Genomic DNA, 10,185 nt, shown 5'->3' on the forward strand with positions numbered 1-10,185 from the left:
CTGCACTGGTGGTGTCTGTCTCTCTGAGCTGTGCCGGCTGTGGATGCGTCACAGCTGCTGGGGGTGGAGCCAAGAAATTATGCGGCAGGTGATTAAAAGCGATTCTGGGTGGGGGAAAAAATCTGATTTTATAAGATTAAAACGCAAGAGAAAATTCCAGAATAGAGAGCAGAGAGGCAAATCAACAACAGCAACAAAAAAAAGTTAAATATATTGATTAAATTTGTAATTTTTGTAATATTATATATTTCTGTTTCCTTAACCTCTGAGGTTTTTTTGTTTTTGCTGAATTTTATTTTTATTATTATTTTTATTTAAAATGAAAACTATAAATATAGATTCTGCTCTACTGAAGGTGTCGCGAAGATGAACGACGTGATGACGTAGATACCTAAACAGGAAGTTTAAACTGCAGCACGCTTTATTCTTCCCCACATGAGCACGAGAGCCGCTGTCGTCAGCACCTGAGAACAAATGCCGGTAAAGATTTGATTTAAACGTAGAGATAAAAACCTCTGCATGATCGCAGCTGTCGCTTCCGTACTAACGCCTGTTTTCAGCTCGTGACGGAAACACAGTTAAGCAATTAGCTAGAATGCTAACGTAGCTTGGCTAGCCGCTCTGCCAAACTCTGTGCACAAGAATTGCAGTTAAAACGTTTATCGCTTGTTCGCTGTCGGAAAGCTACCAGAGAGCATGAAACTAACTTTTCTACAATAAGCATCTCAATAAGGTTAATTCGGCGCAGATAGTTAGCAGATAATTGAAAATATTCAAGTGAAATTCTAACTTTAGGTCTGATAATCTGACCAGGTTGTCGACCTGTAGGAGAAGCTAATTGATCCAAAGCAACACTAAAAGGTAGGAATGTTGTTATTTGTATTGATTTATTTCAGTGGTGTCAATTAATGCATTAAACATACTTCTTTCAGTTATATCCACTTGTGTTAGAACCGAAACCGCCTTAAATCAGCTGATTTTTTTGTAAGGGAGTTTTGTGTTGTTGTGAAAATGCGGCTAAACATGCCAGCACCTCTGGATAGTTGAAGCCCAGCTGTTTAAGAGGAGGGTCTCTGACCGTTGGGTCCTGTGTGGTCTTGGCAGGACGACTGAGCCGCCACGATGGCAGCAGGCCGGCTGAGCTTCAATAACATCACCGCCCTGGCTCCCATGGTGCGAGTGGGGACTCTGCCCATGAGGCTGCTCGCTCTGGACTACGGGGCTGATGTGGTTTACTGTGAGGTGAGGACAGAGGCTGTATCCTTGGTGACCATATTTGGATTATCCCCTCTCTGTGACATCATACAGAGCAAAGAGTGGTGAAAAAATAAAAAAAATTATATTTATACAGCATCTTTCTAGACAGTCACAAAGTGCTGCACATAAGATGACAAATAATAAAATGGTAAAACAGACAATATAAAACAGGCACAAATTTAACCAAAAACTGTTTTAAAAAGAGTTTTGAGTTGTTTTTTTAAAAACAGCTACTAAGTCCACAGTTCTTAATGTCTGAGGGAGAGAGTTCCACAGTCTCGGGGCCACAGTGGCAAAAGCTCCGTCAACCTTAGGCTACGTTCACACTGCAGGTCTTGATGCTCAATTCCGATTTTTTGATCAAATCCGAGCAGACAAAAAAATCGGATTTTATTTCTAATAAAATGCGACAGCAAACGCGCTCTAGTGTGAACGCTCAAAGCGGCCGCATGCGCAAAAGAAGACGTCACACACAACGCGCTCTGTTTAGACCCAGAGCAACAGTATTGTTTGACTGATGGCCTTAATATAAAGACTTCGGACTTCATGTTTCCCAATTTTTGCTTTAAGTTATTTTGTTATTTACATAATAATGTAGATAACCTAATAATGATCCTTATTGCTGCTTCAAAGGATAGTTGCAGATTTCTGTCAGAATCTGCAGGTTATACAGTACAAATAAAATGTTCACGTCTCTCCAACGTTGTCTTCCCAACAGTTTCACTGACATCTACACGGGATGGACAGGAAGCGTTCGCGATGTCTTCTCCGGCGCTGATAATTGGCGTCTGTCTTGTGTCGGTGACGTAAAAGACGGATTTAATGCGAAGTGACCATCAAACAGCAGTCGCTTTCTAAAACATCGGATATGTATGGGATTCAGCACCACATATGAAAGTGACCCAGATCGGATTTGAAAATATCGGATTTGCGCCGTTCACACTGTCACACCATGATGGGATAGATGGTTGCAGAGGGTCAAAAAAATTGGATTCGATGTGCTTTCGCCTGCAGTGTGAATGCAGCCTTAGTTCTCATCTTAGCTTGTTTTATAGCAAGTAAGCCCTGATCAGATGACCTCAGGGACCTGCTGGGGACATCGGGCTGTGGCAGATCAGAGATGTAGGCTGGTGCCAGTCCAGGCAAGGCTCTAAATGTCAAGACCAGGGTCTTAAAATGAACTCTAAGTTCAACAGGAAGCCAGTGTAGGTGAAATAGCAACGGTGTCACATGTGAATACTTTGTTAAAAGCCTGGCTGCAGCATTTTGCACAGCCTGCAGACGATCCAGGGAACCTTTGCTTAGACACATAAACAAAGAGTTACAATAGTCCAAGCGTGAGGAAATAAGCAATCTCAAGTATAGCAATCTCCAGTTCAGAGTGAGATAAAATAGGGCTTAACTTAGCCACATTTCTTAAATGACAAACTGCTAAGATGGAGTGTTTACAGCAACCTGACGGAACTTGGGTCACGTGTTGACCACAAGAAGAGGGAAATGTTTGATAAGAAATAAGTAAAATCCGAATAGTTCCCCCTTGACCCTTTGGTGTCTGTTGCAGGAGCTGATTGACATCAAAATGGCCCAGTGTCAGAGAGTGGTAAACGGTAAGAATCTGTGCCCTTCGCTGCCCTTCATACCGGCTGTTCATTCAGACCTTTCTCATAACTGTGTGTGCATCAGACGTGCTGGAGACGGTGGATTTCGTGGCTCCGGATGACCGAGTGATGTTCAGGACCTGTGAGAGGGAGAAGGGCAACGTCGTCTTCCAGATGGTGAGACTGGAAGCTTATGAGCGAGCAGAATGGCATCGACGTGGAGAAACAAAATTACTTTATTGGCTTTGTGCTTATTGTTTGCTATGGAAACGATAAGTCTGATTGGTCCTCTGCAGAGACGGGTCACAGGGTCAATCTCACATACTGTTTGACCCAAACAGTATTGAAGGATTAATCTTCCATTTATTATGTCAGACGTCTGTAGTTCAAAATTCAGGATTGGCACTTATTGTTGGGGAGGTTCAACGTGCTGTGAAGACATGAAATATGAACAGTGTGTAAGGGGACACCTCGAACAGTCTTCCTTTTGTCTTTCAGGGAACCGCTGACCCGGACAGAGCGTTGGCTGTGGCCCGACTTGTGTGAGTTCAAAGTTGACTCTTTGTGTTGCGAGTGAAGTGCTCGTGCCGTCAAGCTCTGCACCGCCTTCCTCGTCACAGTAACTTTAAACTTTGTGATAACAAGCTGCTTCCTCACAGGGAGAAGGATGTGGCTGCTGTCGACGTGAACATGGGCTGTCCAAAGGAGTATTCCACCAAGGTGAGTCCAGTCGCCCCCCACTGACGCTGTGACCCTCTGTCCCTGTGGCTGACCTCTGACCTCTGCTGTCCTGCAGGGCGGGATGGGAGCTGCTCTCCTGTCGGATCCTGATAAGATCGAAGCGGTGAGCTGTGAGCTAAGAGATCATGTCAGGATAAAAGGAATGTTTTTAATTCTGACTTTGGTCTTCACCTCAGATCCTGAGGACGCTCGTGACAGGAGTTTCCATCCCGGTGACGTGTAAAATCCGAATCCTGCCCTCAGTAAGACGTGAACGTTTCACTTCCTCACCTTCACTCTGTTATCTTATTCATAGCTGTATGTTTCAGTGTTAATGTGAGCTCACCCCTGTGCACTGTGGAGGGGGTTCCCTTTACCTTGTATTTTAAGGTCTTGTGAGACCCCATCCTTAAATGAAATGTCATGTGCCTTGCACCCTCTGCATGCACACAGCCCCACCTCTGCCCTGTTTGTTGCAGCATGCGGTAATATGCAGCAGCAAATCTGCAAGTGCGTGTTTTACTTGCTGCCTTGCACCGTGCAGTCAAAGTGCTCGCTCAGAGACGCCCAGCTTTCTGTTTCGCCTCAGCTCTGCGTGTTTGGACGTCTGATCGTGGTTGGCTGCACGCTACGCACAGTTTTTAAATGATGGTTTCATTCATTAAGAGAACAAAGTTATCCAAACCTAACTGCCCGTGTGCAAAAGTAACTGCCCCCTAAACCTGATAACTGTTCCAGCCTCGACACTGAGAAGTCAGGTGTTTGTGGTCCCTTCAGTGGGCCACATGTGCAGAAGAATACATGGGGGGGGGTAAATACTTACTGCAGATGTTTAATCTTCGCTGTTCTTTGGTTCCAGCTGGAGGAAACAGTCAGTCTGGTCCGAAGGATCGAGAGGACGGGCGTCGCTGCGGTCGCCGTTCACGGCAGGTAAACTGCGTCAGGAGTGTGAAAACTTCAGTTACAGAGAAGCAGAGTACAGTTTCATGCAGTCATTCAACTCGTATACATAATTAATTATAATGAGGCCAGTTCATCCTCTGATTGTCTTTGCTTTGCATCTAAAATATGAGAAAGTTAGAAAAACATCTCATAATATTTTTAAAAATAACTTTTACTGCACAAAACCAAACAATCTGTTTACGGTGCCAAACAGAAGGAGCCAATAAGGAGCCTGGAAAAGTCTCGAACTGCTTCCTGTTGGATTTCTTTTGGCTGTTGCTGATGGACGTCTGTCTCGTTGTTGTTCAGGTTTAAGGACGAGCGTCCCAGACATCCTGTCCACTGTGATTACATTCAGGCCGTCGCTCAGGCCGTCTCCATCCCTGTCATCGCAAAGTGAGTAACAGTCAGCTCCCGCTCATGTGTTTGAATGCCATTCTCGGCTTGAGATCGAGAGTTTGGCCCTGTTAGGGGAGAGCGGCAGCTCCTCTGAGGACAGAGCCGTGTGGTTTCTGTCCTCAGTAAATAGAATCTTAAGTACCAGCGTTCCTAAACGCAACACTAAGACCTGGAGTCATTAAACCGTCCGCTGTCCTGTGTCTCCTTCAGCGGAGGCTCTCTGGATCACGTGAAGACCAACGCCGACATAGAGGAGTTCAGAAAGGCGACGGGCGCCTCGTCGGTGATGCTGGCCCGCGCCGCCATGTGGAACGCGTCACTGTTCCGCAGCCAGGGAGCGCTTCCTTTGGAGAAGGTCATGGAGGACTACCTCAAATACGTGAGTTTGAAGTGCAGCTCGTGAAGACGCAGAATAAAATTCAATCTTTGGGGAAGCTTTGAGCATGTTTGGCGTTTTGTTGATTACCACAGATGTTGTTTGATGCTTCACAGGCGATTCAATACGACAACAATGCCTTCAACACAAAGTACTGTCTGTGTCAGATGCTCAGAGACAAGGTGGAGTCTCCTCTGGGGAAGCAGGTGCAGGCGGCGCAGACCAACGCTGAGATCAGGTGCAGCACTGTTTGTTTGTTTGCAGCAGTGTCAGATGTGTATGTACGTAGGGTGGGTGTGGTGTGATGTGGTGCTGACGTGTTGCAGCGAGGCGTACGGGCTGCAGGAGTTTTACCGGCAGACTCGGGAACAGCTGCAGGCTCGGAGGGACGCCCTGCAGAGCGGCAGCCAGCCGGAGCGACCCGTCACGGACGGAGACGTCACCACCATGGCCGTCAAGTTCGAACGGTGAGTGAAAAACACGTTTTCAGCTCCTCGTTTGCAGCTGGAGATGATTCTCATGGTTGACGCAGCGGCTCGTCGAGCCGGCCGTGAAAGGCCAGTGCACCACGCTTTTAGAGGCGTTGTGGTTTTCCAGAGACCTCAGCACAATATTTATGTAGTGTTATTTGATGAATTCATGCCACGACTCTTAACTGGAAATGAGCTTGTGGCTGATTTTTCCACCGTTGATAAACACGGTCTGGGGGTTCTTCTAACTTCTGTTCCCCAGTTTAACCTTAAGGAACCAGACCGCTTTATTTTTATCTAAAAATCAGGATTTGGCCGTCAGCCTGAGGACCAGCGGGCGGTGTGGACACGCAGCTTGTTCACGTCCACCTGCTGGTTATGTTTGGGCACCGAGAACTACTCAGTAGGTTCAGGGAACGTGTCAGTGTTACATGCACCAAACGCCGCCTCGAGAGAAAACGAGCAGCTGTATGACAGCGGGCTGGACACCGCTGCCCGTCTGCCTGCGTGGACTAAAGTGAAACTTGGTGGATTTGATGTGTTTGCAGGAGAGAGTATCCTCCTCAAATCACTCCGAAGATGTTCCTGCTCGAGTGGAGCCGTAAGGAGAAAGTGGAGCAGCCGCAGTACGAGACGGTGAGCAAACGCAAAGCTTCACGTCGACAGAAATGTTCGCCTTCGTTCCTGAATGTGACGGCGTGAATGATTTGTGCGGTTCTAAGAGGTGTGTGTGTGTGTTTCAGGTGCAGCGCGCTCAGGACCGAGCCTTTCAGTCCACAGTGACCGTCGCGCAGAAGAAGTACAGATCTTCACTGTGGTGAGTACAAACTTCAGTGCTTCTGCTCTGTAGCTGTGTTCAGTCACAGCGAGCCGCTAATGTGCTAAAACACCAGCGAGGCTCATCTCTTTCCCTCCACACAACCGGCAAAGTTTCTTGTTGGGTTCTTCTGAGCAGCTCTGAAAGTCTCCTGGGTTCACCGGTTGTTGAGCGGTGGTTCAGGCTTCTGTTTTTGGACGGGTGGACTGTGCCGAGCTTTGGCTCAATCCTGGAGAACTCAGCTGTTGTCCTGCTTCATGTCCAGCTGACAAATCTCAAATCTGATTTTTAGCCTGCATGCAAGCCGTTTTGCAACCCGCCTCCACCTTTTTCATTGATGCTCTTTTCTGTTGCTATATGCACTGAATTGCTGCCGTGTGATTGGCTGTTTGGATAGTTGCGTCATTTAGCAGCTGAACAGCCAACAGGGAATCTATACTCCTGAAGTAAGTTGTGAAGAGTCGGGAACGCTGAGGCGGAGCTGAAAGATGACAGGAATGGCGTCTCTGAGCCCTCTTTAAGCACCTCAGTGACAAAATCAAGTCAACTTTATTTGTCAATTCTGCCACATGTACAGGACATACAGAGAATAGAAATTTCGTTACTCTCAAACCCTAGGTGAAATAGCAAATGAACATTTAAATATAAATGTCAGCTTGTGGAATAAACTGCACGGCTCTGATCCTCTGAGCGCTCCCGCCTCCTCACAAATATCTGTGCTCGCTCATTTCCTACGGTTATTGTGACGTCTCGTGTGGTTGAGCGCCCCTCCTACTGTTCTGACCACATTAGCTTCTCACAACAGGCACGACTGAAAGTGTGAAAATAGAAAGTTTCATACAGATTATCAAAAGTAGACTCGGTGTTGTCCCCGTCTGACACCAAGTGACTCATTTCAGCTCCAGATTTCATTTTGAAATGACACAAAGTAACTGAAGAGAATTAGAATATGTTTATTTAAAGACATCGTGAGGATGTTTTTCCAGCTCAGAGTGCGGAAACCCTCCAAGAAATGAGCCGCAATTGAAAATTTGATCGCAGTCGTGATTTCTTGAGTCTGCTGCGCTTTGGGCTAAAACTATCTCGCCGTCTTTCAGGGAAAAGTCAAAGAAGTTTGCAGAGCAAGCGGCCGCCATCGTCTGCCTGCGAGTTCTGGGAGTACCAGAGGGACGGATCGGCGAGGAAGACTCCGGCCTGGTCTGCAAAAGGAAGAGGGAGGGGAAGGTGAACGGCGCCGCAGAGGAAGAGAGGAGTAGGAAACGGCACGTAAACGACGTCCTGCAACAAACCTCAGAGGTTGCTGTGGTAACGAACAGTGACAGTCACCAAGAGGCTCCGCCTCCGAGCCAGCGGGAGAGCCTGTGAGGAGTTTAACAGCTGGCAGTGACCTGCATGATCAGACATTTAACCCAGAAATGAACTCTGAGTTTGTGCTCAGTTTTATTTTTTTATTATTCATCACTTCATCTGATTTAAACTCAAAGTAAATATTTTTTAAACCCAGCACGGCTGACATACGTCTCACAGCTCAGGTCTGATCGTTTAGTCCCGTTAACCACGCCGCTCATCCGCCTCTGTCCTGTGGATGTCTGCACGTGTGCGGGGAGCCACGCCTCCTAATGCACGCGGTTAAAACCCATCAGAACTCGCTGGGTTTTATATGAAACGTCTCGCGCGTGGCGTAGCCATCACACGGTGTCCGACCTGCAGAACAGACGCTATCCAGTGTGAGAGCCTCGGGTGTTTGATAAGAGAAGATTAAATTAAACACAGACCTCCTCCAGCTCTCTTCTGGGGTGGTGGGGAGGGCAAGATCTCTCCAGGAAGGGTCTCCTCCTGGGTCCAGAACACCTCACCTGCCAGGAGGAGCGCCACTCTGTCTCTGAGGGAGAGCCCCGCCCCCTTCAGAAGAAGCTCATTTCTCCCGTTAGTAACCCCAATCTCTCCCGGCCACAGGTGAGGGTAACAACAACAATCAGCAGCTTCACCGTTACAGTTTCATCACTGCAGCTGCTCGTCTCCAGCCCGGGTCCTTATAATTTACAGACAAACAGCTGTTGGATAAAGGAAAGCTGGCACAAACATCGAGCTCCTACATGTGAGGCTTTAATGAAAAACCTCACCAGAGGTGCCACACGAACATTTCACACACGCGTCCTGCAGCAGGTGAGCGACGGTTTCAGGGCTCGCCTAAAATCTGAGTCAGATCCTGGAATAAATGCAATCCTGTGGCTGCTCGTTAGTGATTCCTGTCAGCCTGGTATGAGCTGAGTGGACGACGCTGCGCAGCTGGAGCATCAGAGCGTCTGCCTGTAGATGTCTCTGTGCTGGACAGGTGAAAGAAGAGGGCGGTGCTCAACTTTTCAGTTCAAAGTTGAATCTGTAGAGCGTTGCAGAAAGCCGTTTTAACACCCAGTGCCTTACTCTGTCTTTTGTTCATGATTTGTGGAAGAGCCTCAAACGCACCGTGTGCTGATGGAGAAGACGTCTGTGATTTGTGCGGCTTCTCGCCGCTCAGTAAACACTGACTGTCACACTTTGTGAACTTGTTTTGATCTCATGATCTTCTTTGTTTTAAGGTATAAAATCTGCCAAATGATGTCATGTTTTATGTTCATGCCAAAGGAACAAAGGAACAACCTGTGCTTTTCTTTGTCTGCAAGTTGAATTAAAGCATGTGCAGCCTGGTGGATCTGTCCTCACAGAGCTCAGCTGTTCATAATGACATTTTGGACACTTTTCATTAACACTGGCTCAGGCTATGTTTGCCTCCATTAAAGAGGTCGTCTCTGTTAACCAAATGTGCATGTGGCTCATTTCCCCCTCAGTAATATCTGAATTTAATTGGATTTTAAACCCAGAACTTTAATCGCTTGTTTTGTTGCAGCAGGATTTCTGCTCGTGTTCAGAACTTTCTGCACAGTCAGATGAAAGAAAAATAATTATCAAACTAGCTAAACCCAAAAACATGACTGACTGTTTTTACAATTATTGAATCCAGCGATGAGGCACAGAAAGCTGCAGTTCCTCTAACATCCACTAGAGGCTCCCGCAGTCAGTCCATCCCATAGACTCCCATGTTAAAACTTTGCTGGAGATATGAACACGTTTACAGCCTGATACACAAACTTCGGTCTCTACAGATGTGATCTCTATATAACACCTGTGCAGGTGGGGAGTCACTGTGCATTAAGGCTGAAAGTTCGAACTATTTGGGGCGTGGCCTTTCTGGCCTGATAGGCGGATGGTGACACAGGCAGCTGTAGCTGCTAGCTGTCTGTTAGGCTTCACCTCTGGTAACTGGAGTCCCTGAACTGGACCTCTGGACCGTGTGATGTTTGGAGCATTTTTTTTTTTGTTTGTTTTTTTGTCATGAGTGAAATTCTATTTCCGCACTAATTTGCAGGCGCTCTCATACTGTTTATGAATGCAGCTCGTTCTCATTAGCTGATAAATGAATACTCCACACTGTTGTCTAAACATGGTCACTTCTGGGTCCCACTAACCAGCATGGTGGCAGCCAAAAATGTTAAAACGGAGGCTTTAATATTCACTCATGAACCAACATGTGAGCTGTGTCCATCTTTCACATACAGTCTATGCCTC

The 10,185-nt window shown here is 46.9% G+C and overlaps 1 protein-coding gene across 5 annotated transcripts; it reads left to right on the forward strand.

Annotated features, from left to right (window-relative positions):
- The first annotated feature begins 92 nt into the window (after nt 1-92).
- Nucleotides 93-9,879, forward strand: dus2 (dihydrouridine synthase 2). 5 transcript variants are annotated; one of them, XM_004572663.3, is made up of 18 exons: nt 93-203; nt 356-480; nt 814-861; nt 1,105-1,242; nt 2,819-2,864; nt 2,941-3,032; nt 3,354-3,397; nt 3,515-3,575; nt 3,652-3,699; nt 3,773-3,838; nt 4,435-4,505; nt 4,827-4,913; nt 5,127-5,295; nt 5,409-5,530; nt 5,619-5,759; nt 6,311-6,398; nt 6,506-6,579; nt 7,677-9,879. In XM_004572663.3, exons 4-18 carry the CDS (start codon nt 1,123-1,125, stop codon nt 7,942-7,944), a joined length of 1,497 nt encoding a protein of 498 aa, XP_004572720.1. In that variant the 5' UTR covers nt 93-203; nt 356-480; nt 814-861; nt 1,105-1,122; the 3' UTR covers nt 7,945-9,879. The 5 variants fall into 5 exon arrangements, with proteins under 5 accessions (XP_004572720.1, XP_004572721.1, XP_076743076.1 ...); XM_004572664.3 differs by lacking the exon at nt 814-861; XM_076886961.1 differs by lacking the exon at nt 93-203 and having other exon boundaries at nt 298-480.
- The last annotated feature ends 306 nt before the right edge of the window (nt 9,880-10,185 follow it).

This window comes from Maylandia zebra, linkage group LG7 (genome assembly GCF_041146795.1).
Source record: "Maylandia zebra isolate NMK-2024a linkage group LG7, Mzebra_GT3a, whole genome shotgun sequence".
Taxonomy (NCBI): domain Eukaryota; kingdom Metazoa; phylum Chordata; class Actinopteri; order Cichliformes; family Cichlidae; genus Maylandia; species Maylandia zebra.

Bases quoted from the DNA above. Each gene is read 5' to 3' on its own strand.
- dus2 (XM_004572663.3), top strand. From the start codon at position 1,123: ATGGCAGCAGGCCGGCTGAGCTTCAATAACATCACCGCCCTGGCTCCC. The intron at 3,033-3,353 runs GTGAGACTGGAA...TTTGTCTTTCAG, and splicing joins GCAACGTCGTCTTCCAGATG to GGAACCGCTGACCCGGACAG. The intron at 3,700-3,772 runs GTGAGCTGTGAG...TCTTCACCTCAG, and splicing joins ATCCTGATAAGATCGAAGCG to ATCCTGAGGACGCTCGTGAC.